Genomic DNA, 13,838 nt, shown 5'->3' on the forward strand with positions numbered 1-13,838 from the left:
GGCTAGTAAATAGAGGACCCGGATTTGAATTAGGTATTCTGTCTCCAGAGCCGCTTTCTTATACTGCAACAAGATAGAAGATTGTTTTTTCTTACATATTCATCCAGAAGATGGGCAGATAAGCCTGGGCAGTAGGCCTCTGTTTCACAGATCATCAAAGGAAACAGTTCTCTTTGTTTTCATCATCTCCTATGGTGGTTTCCTCAAGTACATGTGGAAAATGGTCATGAAAGAAACTGGAACGGGCAATTTTCTTTCTAAAGAATGTGGCCTGGAATTTTGTGTTTACCACTTTGCCTCCCATACTTTTGGCTAAAAACTTATCATATGTCTATAACCACTGTGAGGGAGGCTGGAATCAATAACCTCTAGCAAAACCTCAGAGGCTCTGTTACTAACGGGAAGGAGAGAACAGACACTTGGGAGGTAGGGAGGAGTTTGTCATCTTCACCGTAAGAAGGCACATTGGAAACGGAAGTCCAAAGGAATTTGAAGGTGATGTCAGCTAGAGGGAAGGTCAGGAGGTCCTAATGCTCATCACCCCCACAAACACAGCAAAAACAATAAATAACCAACCACAAAGTGATGGAAATATATGAGAAAGAGTGTTTTTAAAACCCTGAAGAGCTCAAAATCCAAGGATGGCCACAGAGTGAAGTATGGGAAGTGTTTTCTCTGCACTACCCCATCTCTTAGTCCAGACCAGCACAGCACCAGGTGGGGTTTCCTTCAGAGAAACCTCACCCTGGGGGGAAGAAGCGGGAGAACCCCAGGACGCCTTCGCACTGTGGATGTCGGTTGCCTTTGCTGCTGAGGCCTTCCAGGTCTGCACCAAAGCTGATGGAGCTGCACGGAGTCCTGCCTGCTGCATTTACTCTCTGGGGATGGAGCTGTTGCTCTGAGCCCATGCAGCTGCTGCTGCTGCGTCTCCCCACCAGCTGGAGTCACTGTGGGGAGCCCCAGACACCCACGCTTGTTTTCCACAAGGGATCTGCACGCTCTGACAGCCGACACCACCACTGCAGCAAGGGCACCTGTGCCCTAGGACCAGGCATGGCGGTGGTTCCACACGTGCCTGACCCCGGGATCCCAGCTGTGCTACTGCTCTGAGTGCTAGCATGCTAGACCAGGGACTGAGAGGGAGCCCCTTGCCCAGAGCTCTCCCACATTGTCTGTCTCAAGGAGAACAAGGAGGCCCTAGAAGCTTTTGCCTCTTAGGAACCCTCCAGCCCTAGCTACCGCTGCCACCTGAAGACCCTCAGAGTCAGTGTTGACATTGATCTCTGCTGACGGAGCTGCACGGGGACTGTGCTGCTGTGCCTTGCCAGGGAGCAAAGATACTACATCTTCCCCACCCTCTGTCATCACAGCTGTTTTCAGGTGAGAGTCTTTCCCACCCAAGCCAATCCGAAAAGGCTGGAAGAAGCAAGTGCATCCTCAAATGGGACAGTGAAGTACCCTCCAGACTGAGACGGCACTTTGAGACCAGGAAAACTATGTAAGCCACTCCATACCGTTTACAGAGTTTTATTCAAGGTAACTTATTGAGGAGAGCAGGTGGGCGGTCTAGGTGCTGCTACACAGCTATTTTTTGCCCAGTCCAGACCTTAATCCACAGCTTTTATGGAGTGAGGGGCATTCGTGGTGAGGTCAAAGGGTAGTTATCTAATGTGGCACCATATGTGCGCCGGAGGATCTCTACCTGTTATCCAAAATGGTGCCATCTGTGCACCACTTTAGGGAAGCTCAGAGCAAGCCTGTCTGCATTCTGGTCAGGGCATACATTAACCTCCACTGGGCCCTGAGGGAGGCATTGCTTGGACATGACCAAGATGGAGGGCCGCAGGTGGAGTCGGTTTGTTGGCACTCCTCCACAGGTCAGTATCTGTGTGAACAGAGATGCAGAATCCTCAGCAAAATAATAGCAAACCGATTTTAACAACAAATTAAGAGGATCATATATCATGATCAGGTGGGATTCATCTCTGGGATGCAGGGACATTTCAGCATCCAGAAATCAAAATGTGATATACCACAGTAACAAAATGAAGGATAAAAATAATATGATCATTGCAATAGATGCAGAAAAAGCATTGGGCAAAATTCAAATCCTTTATGATAAAAACTCTTTTAACAAATTAGGTATAGAGAGAATGTTCTTCATCATAATAAATAAAGGTGATATATGACAAGTCCACAGCTAATACTGTGTTCTATAGTAAAAAGTTAACAGCTTTTCCTGTGAGATTATGGAGAAGACGGAGATGTCCTCTCTGGCCATTTCTATTCAACACAATACCGGATGTCCTAGCTATAATGATTAGGCTAGAAAAATAATTAAAAGGCCTCCAAATCAGAAAGGGAGACGTAGAATTATCTGTTTGCAGATAATCTTATATATACAAATGATCTTATAGATATAAGATCATATATATATATATACACATATATATACATATATATATATACACATATATATACACATATATATACATATATATATACACATATATATACATATATATATACACATATATATACATATATATATACACATATATATATACACATATATATATACATATATATATACACATATATAAAGTCTCCACCAGAAAAATATATAAAGACTTTATATATAAAGTCTCCACCAGAAAATTGTTAGAACTGATAAGTGAATTCAGGAAAGTTGCAGGATACAAAATCAAATATACAAATATCAATTGCATTTTTATACACCTAATAAACTATCTGAAAGAGATGATAGCAGCTTTATTTACAATAGCATTGAAAACAAAATAGGGATAAATTTACCAAGGAGTTGAATGATCTGTACACTGGACACTATAAGACGTTGATGAAAGAGATTAAAGAAGACACAAATAAATGGAAAGATATCCTGTGTTCTTGTATTGGAAGAATTAATATTGTGAAAATGCCCATATTACCCAAAGTGATCTACAGATTTAATGCAATCTCTATGAAAATTGCAATGGCATTTTTCACAGAAATACAAAAAATTACTCTAAAATTTTATGGAACTTACAAAAGACCCCCCGGTAGCCAAAGCAATCCTGAGAAAGAAAGCTAGAGAGGCATCACAGTTCTGGATTTCAAACTATTACAAAGCTATAGTAATCAAAACAGGATGGTACTCAAATAAAGCAGGCACATAGATTAGTGGAACAGAATCGATAGCCTAGACATAAACCCACACATATGGGGTCAGTTAAGAATACACAGTTGGGGGAAGGACATTGTTTTCAATAAATTGTATTGGGAAGGCTGGATATCCACATGCAAAGGAACGAAACTGGACCCCTGTCTTATACCACTCACAAAAGACTATCTTGACATGGATCAAAGACTTAATTATAAGAGCTGAAACTATAAAACTTCTAGAAGAAAACTTACGGAAAAAGATCTTTGACATTGGTCTTGGCAGTGATTTCTTGGGTAGGACACCAAAAGCACAGGCAATGGAAGCTAAAATAAACAAGTGGTATTTTGACAAACTAAAAAGATTCTGTTTTAATTTCAATTTACTGCTCTACAGAATGGGAGAAGATACTTGCAAAACATATATCTGAGAATGAGCTACTGTCTAAAATATATAAAGAACTCTCACAGCTGAAGAGTACAAAAGCAAGTAATCCAATTAAAAATTAGGCAAAGGACCTGAATAAACATTTTCCCAAAGAAGACATACAAATGGCTGATAGTATATGATAAAGTACTCAACATCAGTAATCATCAGGGAAATGGAAATAAAAACCACTTACTGTATCACCTCACAGCTGTTAGAATGGCTATTATCAAAAAGACAAGACATGGGAAGTAGTTGCAAGGTTGTGAAGGAAATGGAACTCTTTAACGTTGTTGGTGGGAATGTGAAAATGGTACAGCTACAGTATGGAGGTTCCTCAAAAAATTAAAAATACAACTACCGTATGATCTAACAATCCTACTCCTGAGTACATATATATCCAAAGGAATTGAAATAATTATCTTAAAGCGAGATCTGTACACCCATATTCCCTATAGCATTATTCACAATAGACAAGATTTAGAAATGAACTGAATGTCCTTTGATAGATAAATGGATAAAAGACCATAAAACTAACTTCCTTCCTTCCTTCCTTCCTTCCTTCCTTCCTTCCTTCCTTCCTTCCTTCCTTCCTTCCTTCCTTCCTTCCTCTCATTCTGTCATGTATATATATTTGAATATTATTCAGCCAAAATAAAGGAAGGAGAACCTGCCATTTGCTGCAACATGAATGTATCTGAAGGGCACTATGCCCAGTAAATACCCAGTAAAGACAAATACTGTATGGTATTACTTATATGTGGAATCTTAAAATAAAAACCAAAAAAAAACAAAAAAAAAAACCAGCAGCACAAAAAATGATTTTGTATGAACAGAGAATAGAATGTTGGGTGCCACAGGTGAGGGGAGTGATAAATTAGTTGATGGGGTCAAAGCATACAGATTTGCAGTTTAAGAGGATTACATTCTGAGAATCTGTGTACAGCCTGGTAACTATAGTTACTAATATGGTATTGCATACTTAGACATTCATAAGAGGAGCTTTTAAGCATTTGTACAACAAACACACACACAGACACTATTGACAATGTTAATTGTGTGAGGTGATGGATGTATTAGTTATCTTTGTTTTGGTAATCATTTTGCCTTGTGTATTTGTATCAAATCATGACATTGTATACTTTAATATATACAATTTTATTGGCCATTTCTTCCTCAATAGAGTTAAATAGTTTAGAAAAATATCCTTTTTTAAAAAATGTTTATTTTTGAGAGAGTGGAGAGAGTATACATGCATGCACAAGTAGGGGAGGGGCAGAGAGAGAGAGGGAGACACAGAATCCAAAGCTGGCTCCAGGCTCTGAGCTGTCAGCACAGAGCCCAATGCGGGGCTCTAACCCTCAAACCATGAGATCATGATCTGAGCCGAAGTTGTACACTTAACCAACTGAGCCACCTAGGCACCCCCCAAAATATTCTTTTAAAATGTTCTCTATCTTGTTTTAAAGCACTCAGTTACTCACCTGAGTACTCTACTCTTCTTTCCTTGTCGCTCCTACAGCCATGGTCCTCATGTCTCTTTACATTCTGTTCCCTGAGTTTTTCTCTAATGTATACTCATTATCCCCATTCCTGCTATATTGGTCAGACAGTTACTGTCTCCAGTTAAATGGTCCCCCTCCACATATGTTCTCCCTCTCACCCGCCAGACTGATCTTTTGAACAGTTTCAAGTTGAATTAAGCCATTTTCCTCTTGAAAATTCTCAGTGCTTATCTTCCAGAGGTTAAAAATCTAAACTACTTGGCCTACTGTGTGCCCTACATGTTCTCATTCTTATTTGCCTTTCTTAGTACTTTTCCAAGCATACAAGTTTAGTTACACTTGCTGTTTCCCAAAGATACCATCTCAGCTTTTTGTTTTCATCTTTCTTAAAAGCCACACTCACCCACCCTTATGTTCACCTAGAAAGCTGCCATGTTTTCTGGATATTCAGGATATTGCTTAATCACTGCCTGTTTTGTGAGGTGATCATTCATAGCCCCGTGACCTCAAGCAGTTTGCAGTTATTCCATCCTCATATTCCCATAACTGTTTTACGTATATGCCTTCATGAGCATAAATCTTTTGTATTGTAGTTATCTATTTACTCTTTGCTGTTCTTTAACCTCATGAGCTCCCTGCAGACAGGGAGTAAATATATTTACACATATTTAAAAGAATACCCAGCACATTGCACTATGTAAGGCACATGGTAGCCATTGAAACAAATAGATGGGAAGTCAGTTGATAAAGGCATGAAAGCAGTTCTTGAAATTTGTCATGTACAGGAAATAAGATGTTTCATTCAGGCTGTTGCAACAGAAGACATTATTCATTTTTAAAAACTGAGAACATCAGTAAAAACACCCATGCATTTTTACAGTGCTTTTTCAAATTTTAAAGCACTTTCACTTTATCTGCTAGGTTTTTCAACAGCATTAGAGACATTTTTAATGAGGCATTTCATTAACTTTTCCTTTGGTGATTGGAACGCCGATGTGGTATGTCTGTGCCACCCTGTCTTCGGATGTGCATGTTGCAGAATGCTTACCTCTGACCTACTCATAGCGCATTTTGTGTCACAGTGGACGACGTAGTGGATGAAAGTGATGACAACGATGACCTTGACTTAGAAGCCGAAAATGAAACTGAAAATGAAGATGACGTAGATCAGAATTTTAAGGTTAGTGTGACTCCATCTTTAGTCGACTTTATAAATTGTATCCACAGTTGTAAAACAAAGGTTGGGGAGGTAGGTATAGCTTAATGGTAGATTAATTCATCTAGTCCCCATCTGTTTATTATGATGAGGGTGGACACTGAATTAATGAAAGGGAAAATAATATTGTTCTGAATGCGTTGGTCTGAAAAGGGTGTGAGAATAACTTACCTTCACTCTTTTTGGCCAGGATGACCTCAGGTAACGCATCTGGCTTAGGTTTCAAAGTCTAAGGAAATCTGAGTTTGAAGGAAAGTGGTTTGAGACTCTAAGTGGCAACCTGTTCCTCTTTCAGCAATCATTTGGAGATATCAAAATAGTAGGAAAATCATCTGTAACTGCTGGCTCTTTGGTAAGAATTAGTGTCTACATGATGATTCTTAGGTTTCAGGTAATTGGAGAAGAAAATGGACAAAAGTATTTATTGAATTGAGACTAGATAAAAAATATCGTCATGTGATATTAAGTGAAAAGGCAGGGGAGTTTTCAGAATTTGGTGGCACCCCTAGAAGTATAGTGACTATATTTGCTTTATTTAGTGTTAGAAGGGGTTGTTTTAGTATCTTTGGAAAAGTATCTGTTTAACTCTTTCAGTTTTCAGCTGTTTAACTTAGTGCTTTTTTGGCATATGGGGAGGGATTCATTTGACCTTTGCCTGCTTGCACCTTTTTGTCTTGAAATGTTACATCAAAATTGGGTACACTGAGTATTTGACCCCCTCTGGAGATAGAATCTAAGATACTGGAGGGAGATTTCCACCTTTTTTTTTTTTTTAATTTTTTTTTTTTTAATGTTTGTTTATTTTTGAGAAAGACAGAGCGTGAGTGGGAGAGGGGTAGAGAGAGAGACACAGACTCCGAAGCAGGCTCTAGGCCCTGAGCTGTCAGCACAGAGCCTGACGGGCTCCAACTCATGAACCCCGAGATCATGACCTAAGCCAAAGTTGGATGCTTAACCAGCTGAGCCACCCAGGCACCCTGAGATTTCCATCTTAATAGGAGATGGAGAACCAGTTTTATTATCACCAACTGTGATCACCACGGCAGGCTTTGGCAGAAATGTCAAGTTAGCCAATCTGGACAGCATGATGGTCTACATTCTTACCTCAAGAAGCTGCAAAGAAGAAAACCCATGCAGGCTCTGATGGTCAAGGCAAAAAATCTGGGCTAACTGTGTGATTGTGGTTCGGGACTTGATGGAAGTGAAAGAACTATGGGATGAGAATTTAGATTCTGTTATGTAAAATGTTCCTTAGATAATAGGAAAAATCACCTGTTTGGATTCTTTGGGAAGTGAGTGTTTAAGGGTAGTAAAATTTTTCAGATTGACACTAAACTTATGATTTGAAGTATTATATTTTGATAGAAACTTTTATGTGCTGTATGTTTCCATGTTATTAAAAACATAGTATGTTGAGTATAATTCATTCTTTATGATTCAGGGTCCTCATTAAAATATCTGTTATTGGGATCACTACAGATGTAAAGACAGAGAGATTGGTGCGAAAATAGAACTCAATAGGAATTATAACAATGATTCTATTTTGCTCCTTGGAAATTGTCAGTGTAGATGCATGAATACATTACTTAAAATTTTTTTAAAAAATCATATGAGAGTAAAGTTATGTATATTATGTATCATGATCCTATACCCCTAAATATGTCAGTGTATATTTCCTAAGAATAGTGATACTCTCTTACATAACTACAATGCAGTTATTAACTTCCTAAATTTATAGTGATAGAACATTTTTATCTAATCTACCATCCATATTTGACTGTCAGCTGATCTAATAAATGTCCTTTATGACATTTTTTCCCTCTCTCTAGTATTTTTTTTTTCCTCTCTCTAGTGCTAACATCAGGTATTGTGTTTAATTATCTTGTCCCTTAGATCTCCTTTAATTTAAAACATATTTCTTTCTCTTTTGTGACATTCACATCTTTGGAAAATATAGTTGTTGGCTGTGTTACTCACTGGAATGTCCATGATTGCTCACATTTCCCCCACTTTACCTTAACACAGCAGTTGTAATAATAAAATAATTTATTGAACATCCAATCTTATGTTAGTCCATGCTCTTTTTATTTTTTTTTTAAGTTTATTTATTTTGAGAGAGAGTGAGCACGACTGGGGGAGGGGTGGAGAGGGAGACAGAGAATTCCAAGCAGGCTCTGCACCATCAGCACAGAGCCCGATGTGCGGCTCAAACTCACAAAGTGTGAGATCACGACCTGAGCCGGAATCAAGAGCTGGATGCTTAACTGACTGAGCCATCCAGGCGCCTGTACTTTTTTTTAAAAATTGAAGTATAGTTGACATACACTATTTTATTAGTTTCAGGTATACAACATAGTGATTTGACACTATGAAATGTTCACCATGGTAAGTCTAGTTACCACTTGAATTTACCATTTATGCTAATCCATGCTCTTTACATATAGTAACTCTAAAGCCTCATCTCAGTCCTCTAAGTTACATGGTATTAATTACCTCTGCTTTACATGGCTAATAATCAGAAGAAGGAGGCACAAAAAGATTACTAATGTAGCTTATAAGAGGGGGGACAGGATTCAGAATAAAGCAGTTGGATGTGAATGTCAGCTTTCTTTACCACCATGCTATACCAAAATGTTATTTGTTTATTTTAAAGGGCTACAGAATTGTTGACTCTTTGAAACTGCTGAGTTCTATTATCTTATTTTCTTCTTTACCACAGTCTGCCTCTTACTGTCTTTGGCAGTTACATATTTAGTAAAACTTAATTTTTCCTTTTATTCTAAATCCCATTACTTCTTTCCTTGTCAGGTGAACCTGATATGCATTGAGTTTAATATTTATTTGTGTTCCATTGTGTTTATACTCATAGAGACTCTTTTTTTCCTCACCATAGCAATCCCATTCTCTATTCTCTTTACCCCAGATGTTTCAGCTTGGAGCATTTATAGAAACCTGGAGGTTTAGAAGACTCATTTCCAGATAGCCAGGACTTGTCAGTATACACACTTCAATGTGTTTTTTCCCTCTCCTTTACTTTAGAAGAACTTTAAGGAGTGATAGACAGTTGTTGTTGTTGTTGTTGTTGTTGTTGTTGTTGTTTTTCCCTGAGGCTGTCAGTAGCTCTTCATCTTTGTTTTTCCCTAAACCAAAACACAGAATTTCCTGCTGTTGACCTCTCAAAGTACAGTTTTTTTGGTCCACAATGACTATTTTACAGATAAATTATTATTATTTTTTTGAAAGTAGAGAGCCAATCTCTAAGGCTTAATTTTCGCAAAATATTGAATATTGAATTCTAGTATGTTTAGAGAAAGAATACTTTTGTAAACTTTTTGTTATTTTAAAAGCATTCTCTATTAGATGCCAATCAAGGAAATTATATATTTTGATTCATCAATTAATAATTTGAAGACACATGAAATTACATATTCAAGTACTAATAATTATATAATAATGATACAGTAATTATCATGATCCTCTTTAAATACACATAGTGTTTATTATTTCTGGCAATGGAGAAAATCTTTTTGTTGGTTATACAAGGGATAGCTAAGTTCCTGAATATAAAATATGAGAAATACATAGTATGTTTTTCCTTTTAAATTACTTAATATGAAATATGTACATAGAGTCTATGGAGACTGTGTATATGCATATACACGTATAGAAAGTATTGTAAGAATTGGGGCATGGTAGAATAAATTTAAGGCTAAAAGTAAGTTCACTCCGATAGTAAGGTAAATGCAAAGTTAAAAATGAATGCCCATTGCAGACAAATCTCACATCTCTCTTTTCCAGTGAAGGTGGTGGTAAGTTTGTATTTGTGTGAGGCCACATTTGGTGAGAATAGCTTGGGTAGTAGGTAAACTGACACTTGTCCTTCTGTCACAGCGTACTTCTGGTCTTTGAGCAGATACAGATAAAATTAATCCCGGATGCATATCCTGTTTTCCTGAGGTCAGACCTCTCCTTTAAATTTACCCTCTTCTTTCTTAAAAGGGCATGAAGATCATTTCTGGTTGTTGTTCAGCTTTTCACTTTTTTCCCCCCGAAAAACAAAGTGAATGGTGACACTGAGCTTTTCTAAGGGAAATTATTGACCAAGGAATACAAGAGGACGGTATAATCATTAATTTGTCTTGAGGCAGTCCATCGAGCAACAGTGTATGCTCTGAAATCAATGATGAATTTTACATCCTGGGTGTTCTCTTTGCATGCTGTGTAATTTTGAGCAAGCCACTTAACCCTCTCTCTACCTCCGTTTCCTCTTCAGTTGAATGGAGGTAATAATGCTATCTACCTCATAGTGTTCTTGTGCAGATTAAATTATGTAAAACCCTTAGCGCTTCACACATTTTCACTGCTTAGTAAATGTTATGATTATCACCACCACTATCTTGTATTTATATTTTTCAATTTAGTTTTAAGTTTTACTGCCCTTAAATGTGAATAAAATTTTGACAATTCAGGAGGGCATACTTTAGTCTGGATCTTGATGCTAGGTTTTCCATCTTGAGGTGCCCAAATACTGTGTTCTATTAGAGTAACCTTTAACACAATAAAACAACCAAAACAATGAAATGTGCAACAATGAAGCAAAAATACAAGCACATTTTAATTTATACAGCTTTTATTCAGTGATTATTCTCTACATGTGATTAATAATTTGGAAAATTTTAGTCTGAATTATATTCTGTAACTTTTTCTTAACTGGTGACATTTTTATTATTTCAGAATGATGATATTGAAACAGATATTAACAAGCTAAAACCCCAGCAGGAACCAGGACGAACGATAGAAGAACTCCAAATGTATGAACACCTTTTCCCTGAGCTTGTTGATGATTTTCAGGTATAAATATGGAAAATACAGCATCTTAATTGATTTTAAGAAAAAATTCTTTTTTCTTTTCTTCCTTAGGCCTATGATCACTGGTTTCCTTCTCCTTCCTTTTTCTAAAATGTGAAAGTAATATTGCATTTCTGAGTGACATTGGACTGCTGCTTTAGCATTCTGAGCTGCAAACTGCTTATTTATAAAATGAGGGGACCAGCTCATTTAGTTTTTGGGCTGGCTTAAAAGTTTTTTCATCACTTTGGCTCATTGCTTTAATTGGCATAGTTTCTTACTCTTTGTAAAAAAATAATCTTTAAAATGGCATTTCAGAATCTGACATTAAAGTCATCTTTGTAGCAGTTGCATCCAACTGAAGGGGAGACAAGAGCTAAGAAAGTGCTAAATTAAAACTGTAGTCTGCTTGTTGTGTTTCCTGGAGGTTTCCATGTAACGGGACGGGGTGTGGGGGGTGGGGAGGACAACTTGAAGTCTTTATATCTGATTTGGTTCACAGGGAGAGTGACTTCTTGTTAACATTTCTTACCCTCATTTATTTACTGGAGTGCGCGTACATAGCGTGGGTTACGTAGCAAGTAAACCTGATTGAATTGATGGTGATTAGTAGGTTTAGTTTCTTATTCCCACTCAGCTGCCTGCTGTGGTAGGTCCTTGAGTAAGTCCCTGAAATTGCCCAGAATCTTAAACTGTAAAATAAAGGGTGAACCAGATAATCTCAGATTTATTCAGCTCTTACTACAAGCCCCATACCCCATAAACCCATTTATTTCCATTATAATTCTTAGTTGCCTAAAGAAAAAGACTTTAATATGAAGTTATGTATGAGAAATAAAAAAAGAAATACAGTTGATCCTTGAAAAATGTGGGGGTTGGAGGTGTCAGTCTCTGAATGGAGTAAAAAGTGAATGTATAACTTTTGATTGTATAACTTAATAGCCTCCTGTTGACTGGAATCCTTACTGATAATAGAAGCAGTTGATGAACACATTTTGTATGCTGTATGTATTATATACTGGGTTCGTACAAATACAGCAAGCTACAAGAAAGAAAATGTCGTTAAGAAAATCATAAGGAAGAGAAAATACGTATACAGCACTGTACTGTATGTACTGTGCGTATCAGAAACAATCCGGGTTAGTGGTGTTGTCACTCACCGTGCTCATTCTTCAGGGTTCTCTTGGGGATCTTAATGAGCTTGGGACGCAATAGGAACAGCCTCTAGTTGCTCCCCGCCGCCCCCCCCCCCCCCCCCGCCATTTCCTCGGTGCTCGCAAAGATTTGAGGGATGTTGGGAGGTACTCTAAAATCAGGCGGACTAGAAAGAAGGCAGGAGTAAAGGAGAATGGTATTTGTCAAAAAGAGAAAAAGAAGAAGACAGGAGGCGTTTGGGAAAGGGTACTGAACTTACTAGATGTATGGCTGTTCTTTAAACATCTTTGTGCCCAGCTAAGAACTGCTTAAAAATAACACCTGGGAGGTGACAGATAGTGCTACCTCAAAGCAGAAAAATACTGCAGAAGGAATTTGGGGAAGGAGTTTCTTCTTTCTTTTCTGTGTGTGTATAGGAACTATATAACATGATTAAAAATGGTGGGAGTTTTGATGTGTGAATAAAGAAAAATAATTTTTTAACGGGTGTCAAGGCCAGGATTTTGGTTCTCATTCTTTCGCAGGCTACTTCTTTCTTGTAGGCTACGATGGTGAGTTCTTGTATATCTGCCTGTTAATTCATCACCCAGAATAGGCTACCCTTGATGGTTTCCTGCTTGGCCCCTAACAGTTGGTCAGCTTGTCCTTTAATTTGGCTGCTCATAGAAGTGGGTTCCTACTTGTGGTCTGACTTGGCCAGGGCCGGATGGTAAAGACGGGTTTGTCAGAGTGTAAGTGCTCTGAAAAGTCTTCCCAAGTAACTGACTCCTTTTTATCATTTGTAAGCAAAAGAAGCTATTTCAAGTATTTCAGTTAATACGTATTTATCAATGTGTTCTCTATTTTGCCACAAAGTGTAGTGTAGAATAGTTAACTGTATTTCTGTGGCATGTGTTACAGGAATAGCACATGGTCTTTTATTTACAGAACTGGACAGTTATTTCTAAAGTAGCTGTGTTGGCAGTTGACTGTCTTTCTCATTTTAAAATTTCAGATGAATGCATCTTTAGGATACATTAATCTCTATTTTTTGAATTGTGTGTTGGAGCTGTATCTAAGCAGCAAGATTTAAGTGATACATTTTAGAGAATTAAAAATATTGGTTGGTTCCAGATAAGAAGTGTTTGAAAGAATTTTTTCAGCCATCATCTTATCAGATACTGGCAGATCATGAGATATTAAACACAAATGAAATTAATTTCAACTTTTTAAATGACTTTTTCCATTTGGATTTACATGTCATTTTCAGTATCAACCATTGGAGTTTAAAATTACTTGATGCATTTGTTAGAATTCTGAACACCACCCACTTAGCTTCCAGATGTGTTAAGGCTACTATTCAGTGGCCAGATGGGAGGCAAATTGAATACATTTGAAGGCAACTTGTAGAAGTGTTAAAGTAATTATCAACAGACTTTTGAGGGACCTTTTTAAAACTATGATTATTTATTCATAGTGACAGTTACAGTTTTATTTGCTTTTGTTTCTTAATGGCAGAATATGGGAAGTGTCAGAATTCTGAATTGTC

The 13,838-nt window shown here is 37.6% G+C and overlaps 1 protein-coding gene across 7 annotated transcripts in view; it reads left to right on the top strand.

Annotated features, from left to right (window-relative positions):
• The window catches only part of AGTPBP1 (ATP/GTP binding carboxypeptidase 1), a 160,041-nt gene that overhangs the window by 71,495 nt on the left and 74,708 nt on the right, over positions 1–13,838 (top strand). For all 7 annotated transcript variants that reach the window (XM_053205196.1, XM_053205195.1, XM_027048187.2 and 4 more), the window contains 2 exons: positions 6,174–6,271; positions 11,042–11,158. In XM_053205196.1, coding sequence (XP_053061171.1) covers positions 6,174–6,271; positions 11,042–11,158 — 215 coding nt within the window. The remainder of the gene's footprint in view (positions 1–6,173; positions 6,272–11,041; positions 11,159–13,838) is intronic.

Source organism: Acinonyx jubatus, chromosome D4 (assembly GCF_027475565.1).
Source record: "Acinonyx jubatus isolate Ajub_Pintada_27869175 chromosome D4, VMU_Ajub_asm_v1.0, whole genome shotgun sequence".
Classification (NCBI taxonomy): Eukaryota; Metazoa; Chordata; class Mammalia; order Carnivora; family Felidae; genus Acinonyx; species Acinonyx jubatus.